At 38.8% G+C, this 16,498-nt stretch overlaps 1 protein-coding gene across 2 annotated transcripts in view; it reads left to right on the top strand.

Moving 5' to 3' along the window:
• Positions 1-16,498, top strand: part of LOC134528325 (uncharacterized) — a 563,803-nt gene that overhangs the window by 290,378 nt on the left and 256,927 nt on the right. For both annotated transcript variants that reach the window (XM_063361859.1, XM_063361858.1), the window contains exon 2: positions 11,279-11,341. In XM_063361859.1, the coding sequence (XP_063217929.1) occupies positions 11,279-11,341 (63 nt within the window). The remainder of the gene's footprint in view (positions 1-11,278; positions 11,342-16,498) is intronic.

Raw genomic sequence — 16,498 nt, 5'->3', positions numbered from 1 at the left:
GACCATAACTTATCTCCCGTTTTTCTGGCATTATCTACGAACTAACTAGTCTTCCAACGAACGTTTCCTCATGACCGCAATTTTACTGAAATTGCCCCGAGATTTTTACCACTCTTTACCCTCGGGCTTAATCTTAAGTGCGGATCAATAGATACTATACTCTATTTCTTGTTAAAAATAGGTACAAGCATTGCTATGCATGGCTGTTTTGTGATGCAGGTCGACACTGAAATCCATGTTGGAAACTCCAGGAACTGGCAAACCTTGAAATACGATGATATATAAGTTGTTTTTTTTTTAACATACATTCCTTTCTGATAGTTTCTTCTATTGCAGTCAAAACTATAAATTCTTCAGCATCGAAAGCACACGTACTATTTGCAGAGCTTCAAAAAAAACCACGCGATTTGAAAACTGCTCGAGATATCCGAGTGGTGTCGCTTTTAATGATACGCTGAGGACAGATGAGTGGTTCTGTTTCCGTATTTTATTTTAAACTGTAATTTTTTGACGTGACAACGTCTAATAAATCGATGAACGCCGGCTGCACGCACGAAAAAGTGTCCCGTTACGCACATTGTCCCGTTACCCTGTGTTTACAGTTATTTAAGGGTTATTTATGAAATTTCAACACGATACCTCCCTTTCGTGTGTTCTTTCGTCACTAATATTTCCAAAAGATATTCACCAAGTTTAATATAAAGGTTTTAAAGTTGCGTAAGTGTTAATAAATACGAACACTTCCTCGAATTTTCACACCCGTTATATCACACCTGGAGGCGCGGTGGTTGGGTGGTCAAAACACTCGTCTAGTGGGAAACGTGGCGGACGTTTCCGTGGCCTGTAGGTTTTCGCGGAGTACTCCCGTTTACCCCCACCCATTTCCTTCCGTCGCTGCTCCACGTCCCATCACACTCACCTCACGCAGTCTCCAGGCTGGTCGGAACGACAGGTCTAGGGCAGCCGGCTTCTGTCACTGTCAAGCCTCATTCCATCCATGCAGACCCTGCCTCATTTTATACTTAGTGAATATATGTTGAGCATATCTGTAACGGAACTGCAAATACAAGTGAGGTATCGTGTCAAAATTCCAGAAAGTGCCCTTAGATAGTAGCAAAGACGAGACAATGAAAAATAAAATGAATATGGCGTTCGAGACAGAGCCTCATTTCATGTTTCTTGGCTGTCAAAATCGTAACAAATTTGAAAATTTTGAAATTCCAGGTAAAATTAATTAATATTTTCAGAAAGAAATTCAAACCATTTCTTGAAGTAGCCAGTGGCACTTCAGTTAAACCTAAAAAGTTTCAGTTCTGCAATAAATTCAATTCTCCTTATTTGTACAACCCAAAAAAACGTTAAAAATGTAACTTTGGCAGCTGATTGTGCAAAAAAAAGTATGTGCTGTATATATTTTTCATCTCGTGAAATTTAAACAAATTGAAAAAGTCTACAAGTTTATATGTAATTACTGTGAATATATAAATCTTGTGACCTGAAATGGTAGGCACCCCCTTAAGAGCGGCGGCTGGGAAGGAGTAAATGTTTTCGTGTTTTTCGGCTACGGATTCCCCCAAATTCTGGCGCGTCTGCCGGTGAGGAGGACCTATCTCAAGGCCGGGCCCGTTGGCGGCGCAATCTCCCCGGTGTGTTTGAACAGACCGCGGCGCGCGCAGCGAGAAGAACAAAAAGAAAGAAGTCACAATCCGTCTCTGCCCGGAGATGTTTACAGCTTTGCACAGGCGCGGAGCACAGCCAGAAGTCGCCCCGTCACAGCGGCGCTGCGGCCCGCCTGATGGATTGCACTTCGTCCCGAGGCCGAACTGAGTCCGACTGATTTATTGCATTACATCTCTTTCATTGTTAGAGACTGGAAAAATTCGCGATTTCGATGACCTCTAGGATAGACTCCACAATCCCCTACACACTCGGGCAAATGCCACCTGCTCATTGTCTACTGACTCGTGACACCTGTCAACTGTGACTCTTGCGATTCGATATTTTTTTTTGTTGAAGGTTTTCCATTGGCTCAAAGTCCCTCAGATAAACTGTAAGCTAATCAGAGAAGCAATATAAAGGTACAGTTTTTTTTTATTCTATCATATCTTGAAATTAATCCGCGAATTTTTCCGGTCTCTATTCATTGTTTTTCATTAACTCGGCGTTTTTTTTTCTCGAGTGAGTTTTTGACGTGAATACGTCTTTAAAATTGCTTCCATAGTGGGAGGCAATTAAAAAAAAACGAATGATAACAGAATCGGGGGATACAGTTTGGTTTTGCAACTACATATATATAATCTACATCCAAAATTTAATTACACCACTGGATAGCTAAAGGACCAAGTGAGGACTGTGACGCATTACGCGCGGTGGGGAAGGGGGGGGGGAGGGACACGCCGCCATTTTGAGGTTCATTTTGCTGCGTTTCGAGATTTCCATTTAGTATAACTTTTGATTCGGAGAAGCTACGACGTTCGTTTAGGTGTCAACTGTCAGCTCTCGTCAAAATATATCGATTGCGTATATAAAACATTAGTGTAAAATAGCTACAGTGAATATATATGGTGTTAAAATAACAAATAGCGAATTTTATATTTCGTATAGAAAGTATTACCTGTTACGTACACGTATTCACGTACAACACACGGCCGTGTCCATGGCACAGTCACACCCCATGTTTTTTCCTAACCTATCTAAAACTATTTATATTTGTTAAAGAGGGGTCTGGGTTAGGTAAGACTCTAGTTGCGTCCCAGGCCGAAGCCTTTACGCCTAATCGTGCTGGGTTTAAAACATGCAAAAAGTGTAGCATGCATCTTGTGCTTTGTTCGTAGATTGGCCAGCCATGGCAGCGATTGGTGCCATGACTTATTCCCCTATCTTATACTCTAGACTATAACTAGTTAAGTTGGGCCCAGGTAAAACCTGAACAGACACAGGGGAAAATCCCTGGGCTCATTCATGCGGGGTTAAACTATTACAAGCAGGTTCAGTACAGGACATGGATGGTCTAGGAGGAAGAGTTGGTCAGGGGCAGAACGACCTTGGTGAAACGTCAGCAGTAAGAACACGTCTAAAGGCGTGACATTACATATTATTTTGTAGTTATCTTACTTGCTCTTAAGGGCCTCGCCTGTTCTGGGCACACATCCGGTGCGCAGAGCTTCAGGAAAAAAAATAACACGTGATTTTAAAACTGCTGAAAATATCCAAGAGCTTTTAAGACTAAGTTGAGGGCGTATTAGAGAACTCATGACAGTTACAAAAACAATTCTATGAATATGCTTAAATTCGCGCCAAGATCCTCGTGGTGATTTCATTACTCTTGTGGTTTAAAGAAATTATTCAGATTAGAAGCATTAATAATTTTTCATGACTTGTGTTTTACGAACACCCAAATTAAGCAAGAATATTTCTAGAGTTTGGATATTCGATGCTTTTATTCTAAAAACTAACGGGTGAAAATAGAGTGGAAGTATATTTAAATTTGTATTACAGAATCACCCATCGAAAATACTCTTCGTATCAACTTTTTTGTAAGTAAATACTATTGATCCCAGCAGTAAAAATATTCACTACAATTTACAATTATCTATAAGTGAACGTTTTCAATGCAATTTCTAAATATTTTCTAAGTGTATGACAAATGTTTTTCAATTACATGTACAATATTTATGCCTGTTTTAAACTGACAAAATTAAAAAGATAATATAAATAAGACTTTTGTGGCATGTGTTAGTATTCGAGGCGTACGGAGGCAATAAATTTGTCCCCCCAAAATTTTCTTTAGTGCCTGCTGTTATATGTGAAGTTTCATTTTGAAGTTTTAGGCGCAAACAAAAATTTTGTACGACATGTATTTTTTAAGTAAAAGCATGCTTGCCCTTTTTTATTTTAAAAATGCAACTAATTTTTGAATGATAAAATTAGCTACTTTGCAGTAAAGAAATGTTTGTGGTGCAAGCCAAATTATTTAATCTCAAAAAATAATAATAATTTACAAATAAATATACTTTGCTGAAGAAAACTATTTTTCGAAGATTATCGTAATGGTTCTTTACTATTGTCGACAGCTTTATGTCAGATTTATTTAGGTTGAATGAAACACTAGATTTTTTTTCTTTGCCATGAAGAAAGTGGCTTTACATAGGGGGATGGTGATGGTACAGATGAGGATGATTACGATGACAATACAGATGATAATAATGACCAATCCAGCCATGACACTTTGCTTGTGGATGCTCAGACAACGCTGCAGGAATATTCCCAAGGGGTAACGAGGCCAGATGATTCCGAAGTGGTTTGCCCGTGCCTTTCGCCCTACGGAGGTGGAAGGATAAGATAAAGCCCAGTACTGGACCTGACTGAGTATATTCCCCCACTCGCGCACCTGACTGTTGGACTTTGAACCCAAGCGCCGGAGAACTATAGATTACGCGATATGAAATCAGTTGTAGCGGATATTAATCTCTGATTTCATGTTTTTAGTCACGTAATTCTCTGGGTGATGTCGACAAGAATACTATGAACACCGCACATTTACTCGTTTTCAATTGAGTGATTCAGTTTTACTAATACCTAGGGACTGGAAACATACGCAGATTCTTTTCGCGAAATGCTAAAACTGAAATGATTATATTTTTTTTTGCGATCCTTCTACTGTTGACTCTCGGTTTATCTAAGGACTCTGGGCCAGCGAGAGATCCTCAGACAAGGGAGTATCGAATCACATGAAACCCAGTTGATTCAGAAGCCAATAAGCAGGATAAATTTGCTCGAGTATCATAGGACTGTGGAGACTATCCTATAGTTCATTGAAACCGCGAAATTTTCCTGTCCTTACTAATAGCTAGAGACCTGCGAAATTCGCGGATTCATTGACCTCTAGGATAGACTCCACAGTCCTTTAAATACTGGCGGAAGTGACACCTGTTCATTGGCTACTGACGCGTGAGACATCTCAACTAGGCTGTCCGTAATTCGGCACTTTCTTGGTTTAGTGTTTCCCATTGGCTCACAGTTCCCCAGATGAAATGTGAGCCAATCGCAGAAGCGGTACGAAGGTATAGTTGTTTTGATGCTAGCCTATCGCGAAATGAATCCGCGAATTTTGCATGTCTCTACTAATAGCTATGGTTAGAGCCATGCATATTTCGCGAAAAGAAACCGAGGCTAGCTGAAAGTTAAAACACTGTAGCATCGTCTGTATTCCGTGAATGGGTGAGTTTCTTTAAGGTACATGTCGATTGTTACAACACCAGTCACAGTAAGTCAGTACGGAAGCAAACGCGTCCTGAGTGGCTCGGTCAAATAAGGCAACAACGACTTCTCTCGTAGACGGCTGCCAATCACAAGGAAGAAACTATTGGTGCGGGTATATCTTGTTGCAGTCTAATAGTCGTTCAGATTTATTCACGAAAAATGCCTGCCCCTAGCTATGGCCTGTAATAATTTGCATGTTCAGTGCAAGTCATGGCAAATTGTGAGGGTGCAGCAGTACGGTGACCACAATCTCATTGGCCCCGTCAAGAGCGGGACGACACCTCTCACCGACCTCAGCCAATAACCACAGGAGAAAAGCTACAGTATTTTGTGAAATACCTTGACACGAAATGTATTCATGAAATACAGGTGTTCCTACTAATGAGTTGAAGCGGTGGATTGTGAAGTGTTTTCTTTTTCATTAATGAAAGCTGTTGAGCTGTTATTACAGTATAATTGTCACATTGTTTCATTTCCGTTATAATTTTCCTTTGAGTCGTAGTTTTATGTACATTTGTGAAATCCGTGAAATCGAGTGAATTTTGTAGAAGTTTGCAAACTCCTTCAAATTAAAGGAATTTATAGCTATCAGCTTGGATTAATTAGTATCCATATTTTTAATCTTTTATTGTGGTCTGTGTCATAAAGCGTTTTCCTGCTACAATTCCCATCTTATGTGCTGTATTTTCCTTTGATGTTCGTGCTTGTTGATAGTTCCAAGCAGTTTTAGGTATAGACAAATTGTGAAAAACATTGATTTGTATTTCATATAAAAAATCTGCACTAAGCAGAAATGTCAGTTTTTGACTGCAGAAACTCTGTTCTAGAAGTAGCATATTGTTGTGCTAAGTAAAAATTAATAGTTTGTATTATGTGCACTCTGCAAGCGTTTATGACAGATGTTAAGCTTGCGTAGGATAGCTGTTACAAAGAGTGATCCTGCTTCGATAATAATTCATGAAAGTGAAACCCCGCGTCACTGTGTCTGTGAAGGTTTCACATGGGCTCACGCAGTTTTGGGGTAGATTTAAGATAGGGGATTAAGTCATAGAGCCAATCCCCGCACAAAGCACACGATGCATGCGACCCTCTTCCTGCGTGGCTGATCCCAGCATGACTAGGCGTATAGACGCACCTAGGTCCCTCCTCAACCCTGACCCCTCCTACAAATATACTTTAGCTTTGGTCAGGTTAGAAACAAAACTGGGCTTCTATGGAAAAAAAATTGTGTAAGTCACAAAATCACCAAAATGAGATACTGTCACCTGTCTAACAGGATATTGTGTTCTTAGCAGTAAAAGGTCAGAGATAAACTATTATTACTAGAGACCCGGAAAATTCGCGGGTTCATTTATGTTATGATAAAATTCAAATAATTATACCTTAGTGCTGCTTCTGTCATTGGTTCACTGTTAATCTGGAGGACTGAGGGCCAATTAGAGACCCTTGTTCAAAGAAGTGTCGAATCACAGGCCACCCAGTCGAGACGACTCACAAGTCAGCAGCCAATGAACAGTTGGCATTTGCCCGAGTGTGTAGAGGATATTGGAGTCTATCCTAGAGGTCATTGAACCCGCGAATTTTCCGGGTCTTTAATTATTACTACATAATGTTGTGTTTTTATACACGCTGTAATTTTTTTTTGCAAATAAACAGAAAAGTTTATGTAAAATTACAGAAATTTGTAAATTTTTACATTTACATGTATCACAACTAAATAGTGTTCGTGGATTCTTACGTGGGAATTTATGCTTTGTGTTTTCCCAGTACCTCCACTAGTTAAAGTTGTTTGTAAACTGTTCCCTGAATAGCTTTTTAGTATTAATTGTGCACATTAATAAGCACAATAAAATTATTGAATATAATATTATCTTTTCCTTGGTTTAAAAAATATGCATATGCTTGAATAAAACATCAATTAAAATATAGAATTAAACACCAGTATTATGTCGAAAAGCGTATTTAATACATGCAAATATAACCATAGCCATGTGTTGTACAAAGTTGAAATATCTTTATTGTAGCATTACAAACTATTTCCTGGCAACCGATTTTCAAAGGAATCTTTTGTCAAAGTACACAAATTTTTTTCCTGTATATGGTAAATACTTGGAGACCGGAAAAATTCGCGGATTCAATGACCTCTAGGATAGCCTCCACTATCCTCTGCATTTCTCAAGCAGACACGCGTGTTCATTGGGTGCTAACTTGTGAGGCGTCTCCACTGGTAGCCGGTGATTCGATGCTTCTTTGGTCGATAGTCTCTCATTGGCCCCTGAGAACTCCAGTTAAACTGCGAGCCAATAGCAGGACCAGCAGATTTGTACACGTGTTGGAATTTCATCTTGTCACGAAATGAATTCGCGAATTTTTCCGGACTCTATAAATACTAAATACAAAGTAGTTTAACGCTGACACCTTCATCGCCACACGGGAACACCTAAGTTATCTTCTTGCCGGCAGATTCGCAGCACCCCGGAGTGAACCTCGACAACAGCTGACGCCCGAAGACGGACGAACAAAGGCGATCGGACGGGAGATCGGATCGGTGCGTCCACCGGGCGGCCGATAAAGAACAGTTACGCAAGGCCGCCCCGAATCAGCCTCGATAACAGGGCGGTTGTTTGTCGATCGAGCCGCGATAGCGACCGGTAATTGGGCGGCTCGCGGTGCGTCTTTGAGCGGTGTCGAGTGCTGCCCCCTCTGGACTTCGGTCACGGTTTATCTGGTCGCGGTACCGCCCTGTCTAACGTGCGTATCGCGCCGCCATCTTCGCCCTCTTCTCGTCTCTGTTTCATAGAGCTGTAGCAAACCGTATGTATTCGGTACTGAGTAACGGGTGCGCCATCTAGTACCGAGTAACGAAACGTTACACACGGCTGCATCTCGTTACTCACATTTTTCGTAGTATGTAGTTCTAAACTTTTACCTATTAAATCAAAATTAAATTTAGACTGACTTAAACACAAGCAGGGCCCCCACATGGCCGGTGCTACCGTTGCTATGGCAACGGGGCCCATGGGTCTAAGGGGGCCTGCGAAGGAAAGAAAAAAATAATTAAAACAAAAAAGTAGACAATTTTAAATAAACCATAGTAAACAAACAGTAAGGCCTAAATTTAGTTACCGGTGAAATATTACACCAGAGTAATATTATTCGGAATATGCTGTGCGTACAGAACGTGTCTGAATCTACAACTGTGAGTAACAAAACCACCACCAATTGACGTGACACCATGTTGACAGTGCAGAACACTTACACTCATTTATTTGCCATTATTCAAAATCAATTTACGTTGACAATCGAAACACTGGCTTAAAACTAGTTTTAATGTGTTTTAAAAATAATTGTGAAAAGTTTAAAAAAAAATATATATATATATCTAAAACTATGTACATAAAGGAAAAAAACATTTTTTATCTCTGTTAGAAAAAAAGGAGGGGGGGGGGCATCATGACTTCTAGAAACAGGGCCCACAGAATGATGTGGGGGGGGGGGGGGCTGAACACAAGTCTGGTTCAAAATACGGAAAAGTGACAAAAAAAATGCACCTTACGCAGTGTGAATTTATATCGTCTACATGGTCACAATCAGTGTCAAAAGTCAATTAAATTGACAAAAAAACTGTCAGGCCGTCAATAAGAAGTCAATAAAAAGGGTATATATTGCTAGTCATATCATTCGCCACCCAATCATGTTGAATAAAACTGACAAACTGTAATTTTGTTTGAAAGTGGTAAACGTGGCGGACGTTGCTTTTTGCTGATGGATGTTTTCGGGGTACTCCTTGCAACCTTTACGAACGTAAGAATTCTTCGGGCCGGATAGAGTTGCATACACAAGTTCAACGTCTTGGTTGCTCATCAGAAAATAATGCGATATTTCATGTCTTTTGTTGTGCCCTTTGTGTGCTGGTTATATAAGATTGGGAATAAATATAAGTTAACATTTACGTTTTTAGAAATGTGCCGGTTTCATCTCATTAATTTAATTATGAACATTCCTGAAAGAACTTCATTTAACTAAGTGGTTAAATATTACGGCTAGTGAAGTGATTGATAACTTATACAAAATTTGTTAATGTAATGGGACAATAAAAACCATACTGAGTCACTCTACAGGTTTGTTCATGACTTCGTAGATAAAGTTCATAAATGTTTCAATATTCCCAGTGTTTCTATTGTATGAAGCTTAGACAATATAAAAGTTTAAAACAGCGTAGTTGTTAAAAAAAAAAAAGAGAGAGAAAACGTTTTATTTTTAAATATAATAGGTTACGTGCGAAATAATTGATTAAAAAATTTCGCTATCACACGTTCGGCGGCTTTTACGAAACTAAGTAAAACAACGCGGTAATCTACAAGTGTTCTGTGAGATAAGATGCGCTGCAGATAATGCGTTGTTATAAAACGCTTAGCAATAGACGTCGATTACTTCCTTATTTTTGCAGCCACGCACGACCTGCATGTTTGCAATTCCTCGTGCTTATCTGTAAAACTGGTTGCCTACCGAAGAAACAGCAGGGGGAAAAAAACACGTTTCGCGTGTTGACTGCCCCTGGGGTCTGGGCAGACGCAACCATCAAGACAGCCTCGTACACATTGTTCCGAGCAGTCAACACAGAGGGCAGCACTGCCTAGAGTCGCTTCGGTTCTTCGAAACAACAACGTTCACGTACTTGCCAAGCGAGTTTTTACATTTTTATTTTTTATTTTTATCCACTTTAATCGAAAGTGTATCTCTTTATTCTCTACAATTAGAAAACTATAAAAAACAAGGAAATTACGAAAAATTAAGGAACGATTTGTAGTTACAAACAAAGATTTAATTTTGGTAACACGTTTCGTGAAAAAAAAAACGTATTTATCCGACTTTGGCCCTGATCATCAACATAATTTATAATTATTGTAAGAATTCGCCAATGACAGAAAAAAAACAGTTCGACGAGTAGAAGAGAACAGGGTTTGAATCCGTTTTGGAGCAGGAATTCATAACAACGTAGCGTTTCGTTGATTTCACATAGCGTAGCGTATTTTTTAATGTATTATTATATACTAATTAATAAAAGTAAAATAAAATTTATTGATTTCATAACCATAGCCACTAGAATGTAGGTACACTTTGACCCACACCTTCAAGGTTTGATAAACTCCATGTATTATTGAGATATAAATTGTTCACTTCAGTGGACGAATAGTTTAAAAGGGTTAAATTGGACAGAAAATTTAAATCTTAATACACAACAACTGAAAAAAAAAAATTATGGTGCTGCTGCCGTGAAGAAAGCTAACGATGAGCTGTTTTTCTTTTCGTTTTGTTTATAGTCCTGCTTGGCGTATTTTGATAAATGGAAGCCGCGAACACTTTCTGTTATTTCCTTTTTGGTCGCTAAGAATTATAATTCTGGTTTGCAATTGTCCCAAAATTAAGTATTATTTACCAGCACTATAAAGAATTTACGAGATGTGGTCATTAGAAGCGTACGCAGAGTTTCATTTTTTGGTTGTGTGGTGGGGGGTAGAATCCCCTTGTGCGCTGTTTGTTGGTGGGAATGATAGATTTTTTTAGGATTATAGGGGGTTATATTTCCCCATTGTCTCCCCCTCCTTTTTTTTAGTACGCTCGTGGATTGATTATAAAGATTTTTTTTTTTTAATATGTATGTAAAAATGATATGGGTAAAACTCATGGTGTACAGATGTTTAACAAAGATTTATATTTCTTACTAATGGTGCCACTTAGTGTACCGCCATTGCCCTGCTTGTATGTATGTATGTATGTATGTGTGTGTGTCTGTTGGTGTGTGTGTGTGTGTGTCTGTGTGAGTGTGTGAAAATTCCATCAAAAAATTCTTCCTCAGTGATGCTCATCATTCTGTGATTTATAGCGCCTGTCTGTGGCCATGTTGACGTCACTGCAATGGCAGTCAAGCGTGTTGCTTCACTGCTGAAAGTTGTAGCCCGAGGAAATGTGTCGTTCGAAAGGATTTTATTTTTTCCCCTCTGTTGTGTTGCAGCCATGTCTTCGGACCCGGCGGAGTACCCGGATGGCGTCACTCCACAGGCCTTCAACGAAACAGGTGAGTGCCGTCAGCGACCTGGTGGCCGTCTCTTTAGGCGCATTTCGAACAAATACCACCTGTTGAAGCCAGGGGCGCAACAACTAAATTTCCAAAGGGGGGGGAAATATAACTTTTTATAAAGAATCATCGATCCCCCCCCTATTGAAGCGGGGGGTCCGGGGGTCCTCCCCCGGGAAAATTTGTATTTCAAGGTGGAAAATGGTGCTATTTAAGCAGTTTTATCATCTAAAAATTGATTACACAGCACTTTCTTTGCCCCCGTTTGCCCCCACTTCAATGTTTCAGAAGGGGAGGGGGGCCCCTCATGTTGTTGCGCCCCTGATTGTAGCCGTTAACATGGTGCGACTTTTCGACAGTTTTTCGTTTAATGGTCCATAGATCCCTCAAACATCAGCTCTAAGTTTACATATATAAAATCTCATGTTATGGACAAGATAAGTACCGTACTTTTGCACAAATCACTTCCAAATGATACGTAAAATATGGTAGCCCCTAATGGAAAATCTCGGTCAAGGTCGTTTATGGTCCAAATCCGAACAAAGGGATAAAAATGGGGAAGGATTTTTTTTAAAAAAACAGACAAATCGTTATAACTCCCATAATTAGGGACCGGAAAAATTCGCGGGTTCAATGACCTGTAGGATGAACTCCATAGTTCTACGTACACTCGGTCAAATGTCACCCACTCATTGGCTGTTGTCTTGTGAGACGTCCCAACGTAGCAGCCTGTGATTCGATAAAGCTTTGGTCGGTGTTTCTCATTGGCCCAGAATCATCCAGGTGAGTTGTGAGCCAATAGAAGAGGCAGCACTGAGGTATAACTATTTGTATTTTAGCCTGTCGCGAAATGAATTCGCAAATTTTTCCGGTCTCTACCCATAATATAACTAATATAGCTTCTCTTGGAACGTGTTATAATTCGTAGGTGTAATACCCCAAAAAGTTGTCTAAATATATTTTTATTCAAACAACCATAGATTCAAGGGGTGTAATAAACAAGGGTTGGATGGAAAACAATTCATAACTCCCTTAGTAAGTTCACAATCCAATCCGTTCAGATTGTTTGTAAATAATACAATTTTTATCTAAAGCTTTTGTCTGAAACAATTTTTGATAATTTTTGCTGCAAGGGATTGAAAAAAAATCTGTATGATTTTCAAAAAATTCATAACTTCCGTACCATTAACACTATTGAAACCTTCCTTAATTATTGTAAAACCTTAAAATATAATCTACAACTTTCCTACGAAATAATTTTTTGTACGGCCAACCTTGCAAGGGGTGGAAAATAGAATTGAAAGACAAAAGAATTCATAACTCCCTTAATATGAATACTATTAAATCTGTTCGAATTGTTTGTAATTTGTATGAATATTATCTAAAACATTTGTCTAAAAAAATTTTTGATACAACGAATCATATCTGCAACGGGTGGAAAACCAAGACCTGGAGGACAAAAAACTTCATAAATCCCTTAGTAGGCACACAATCGAATCCGTTTGAATTGTTTGTAAATCTTATAATTTTTCTCTAAACGTTTTGTCAGAAATTTTTTTTGATTACAAGGCCTTCCTGCAAATGGTTGAAAAAACAGTGGTAAAAATTTAAAAAAAAAATCATAATATCCGCACCATGTACGCTATTAAATCTGTTGGAATAATATTAACCTAATAATTACATATTAAATATTGTTTAAAATAGAAAAATATTAAAATATAATTAAAATTCTTATTATGATACTGTCATTCTCTCTTTATCTCTCTCCCTCCCTCTCTCTCCCTCTCTCTCTCTCTCTCTCTCTCTCACACACACACACACACACATTAATTCAGTACCTCCAATATTTAAATTTATCTGTGAACAGTTCTCTGAATTACTTTCCAGTATTAACTGCGCATATAATAAGCATGATAAAACAAAATAAAGTCAACTGTTGAATATTTGATTATCTTTTCAATAGTTTTAAACATTATGTTTAAATCAAACATGCATTCAAATATAAAATTATGTGCCAATATTCCTAAGAAATACTCAGTATTATCTCTAAAAAAACGTATTTCATACATCCAAAAATAACCATTGCCGTGTTTTTTTACAAAGTTACAATATCTTTCTTTTAGTATTACAAACCATTTATTGGCAACTGTAAAAGTACAGAAAACATTTTTCTGTGGACGATAACCTATAACAACCTTAGCCTTAATTTTTAGATTCTCTTAACAACACTATCCACAATTTGGCATTCTATAAGCAATGTTGTTGAAGTTAAGGTAAGAGGACACAACATTACGTCCTCCTTCACACATAACTCTTTTTTAAAACAGCCATAGGTTAAAAAACCTTCTGTTGTCAAAGAAATAATAACACTTTGTTTTAATTCTCGGGCACATTTCATTTTCCGAAATAATTATTGATTTTTAATAGATCAATAACAGCCAAGAGTGTTTTGAAACACAGCACGTCAACCAACAAAAAAAAGTTTGAAATGCAGGAAACTAGTTATAAATACCATACAAATTTATATTTTTTTACGAAGACCTTAAAGGTTTCCTTTAACTGAGTCATAAAGTGTTTTCTCACTATTATTTCTCTTGTGCATAAAAATGATTACATGTTTTTTTTTTTTTTTTTTTTCAAAAATAATTGCAATCAAAAACTATTTTCAACTTAAATATCACTTAAAACAAAATCACATAATCACATAAACATAGTAAATAATTTAGTGAAATTTATCATGAGTTAAGTCTTAAAGTAACTTATTTGCGTTAAAAATAGGTATACGATCAACTGTAATTATCATGATTTTACAATCCATTATACATTTTTATTTATGTTGATGATTCAGATTATTCGAACGATATAACAAACTTCTAAAATATGTTTTCGGTACATTGCTTATGTTGGATACCACGAGTTATTTGACCTCATTTTCGTAGATTTTATTTCATCAGACCGCCATTTTTTCCTCCATAGTTAGGTCAGTAGCGAGTTGATGCCACATTCGAGCCAGCCATCAAGTTAAGGAATGTAGGATGCGCGATAACGTGACCGTAAAGCATTGAGAGTCGTTCCGAAAATATTTAATAACTGTAGTATTGCTCGGTCTCACAAGTCAGTTGATTTTTTTTTTTGTTTTTGTTTTTTCGTTTTTCCGTCATTAGTTTTTTTCAAGGTTTATTTCTAACATTTCTACTTGAAACCTCCCTTACGTATTTTATTCTGTCACAAATATTCTGAACATTTATTAAAAGTGTCTAATTACGAATACAATTTGAAAGCCACTGCGCTTGTCTACACAAGTCTCGTTCCGTGGTTTCGTTTATTACGTGTATTTTTAAGGACAGTGAAAAATACTAAAAAGGCTGCTTTCACGGAAGTTTCGAGGTATGAAAAATTGACTCATAGTATTATATAATCGGTATAGGAAGTGCAAGGAACCTTTATATTTAATATTACACCATAAAATTAGAAGGTCACCGCTTAAAGTACCATAGAGTCGCGTTACCGACGGAAAGACTGCTCGCCAGTTCGGTGCCTGGCGCGTAGAGGCGAAGATGTGGGCGAAGTACGAACCAGTGTCGCCCTTAGCAACCCAGGCTTTTATGCCCGTTCTTCAATGACACCTTTGAGTATATATATTCAAAGATGACACGGAAACGGAGACGCCATTCTACGGAACAGAGATTATATAACAGCACGCAGACGGAGACGGACCCGTACGTTGCTCCGAGCGACCAATAGAAGCCGAGTAATTTGGTCCAGTCGTAGCCATGTTTGTTTATGTTCCAAACACGTAAATTTTTTTTTTAAGTACAAGAATATCTAGTGTCATACTATTACTTTGTGCTTTATTTTCATTGTATATGCCAATTATGCCCGTGCTATTATCTCGAGGCATACATTTTTTTTTTTAATTGAATTAATATTTCGTACCTAACCTCGAAAAGCAGTCTCGTTGGTCGCCATTTTGCTTCGTTTCCGTGCGCTGAGGAAGCAGCAGACGCGATAGTTAAATGTTCCCGGAGATCCGTCTCCGTTTCCGTGTCATTGTAGAACGGGCCTAAGAGCTCGTGCGCCAAACCATTCCCTTCTCTCTCTCTCTCTCTCTCTCTCTCTCTCTCTCTCTCTCTCCCCCCCCCTCCTCCTCAACACCCGGCCCGTGTGTCTGTGAATGTGTGTGACCTCGCCTCTCGAGTCATTTCGAGGGTGGAAAATGTCCTCTCTTGCCGCTTGCACTTGGCCGATGAAAGGAGGAACCGCTTCCCCGACGGTACCAGGGGTGCCAACTTGCTGGTCGGAGCACTGCAACACTGTCAGGTCGGCGCGTGTGTCCGACTGAGCGGGCTTGGTTCTCTTGACTGGCGTCGACCGACTTCCTTCGCCTCTTGCAACTTCCGTGACGTCCGTTCAAGGCTGTCGACGGATACCGAGGGCCCGGGAGAAAGTAATTAGGTCGGGTCCCCTCCCCATTACTTAATGTACAACTTTTCAAACCCATCAAGATTTAAAAAAAAAAATTAAAAAAAAAACTTCAAATTTCACCGTGGATATGGCTGTATATGTGATCTGAGTGTAACGCATAATTTGTAAAGTTTCCAAATAATCCCATTAGCAAAAGATTTACATTCAAACTGTGTAAAATGTCCATTGCGGTACTAATTATAACTAATTAAGCACTAATTGTTGATAAATATTCACTTAGAAATTGTATTGTGTGCCAGACAAAATTGAAGTAGGTTCCGCCAACTTGGAACTGTGAACTTTTTTAGCATTTGCTCGGAATAATAAAAGAGCAGCCCGGATATGAATCACATCTGGTGAGAACGTCCACGCTAGAGACCGTAAAAATGGGATGAACTCCATAGATCTACGTACACTCGGTCAAATGTCACCCACTCATTGGCTGCTGTCTTGTGAGACGTCCCAACGTAGCAGCCTGTGATTCGATAAAGCTTTGGTTGTGTGTTTCTCATTGTCCCAGAGTCATCCAGTCGAGTTGTGAGCCAATAGCAGAGGCAGCACTGAGGTCTATTTGTATTTTAGCCTGTCGCGAAATGAATTCGCGAATTTTTCCGGTCTCTAGTCTACGCCTAATGGGAAGGGAGGATCTAGTTGGTGACGTCCGCTATTTGTAGTCCATGCAGTGGTCAGGAC

Source organism: Bacillus rossius, chromosome 1 (genome assembly GCF_032445375.1).
Source record: "Bacillus rossius redtenbacheri isolate Brsri chromosome 1, Brsri_v3, whole genome shotgun sequence".
NCBI lineage: Eukaryota > Metazoa > Arthropoda > Insecta > Phasmatodea > Bacillidae > Bacillus > Bacillus rossius.
Note: the sequence above shows the minus strand (reverse complement) of the source record. Positions and strands in the feature narration are given on the sequence as shown.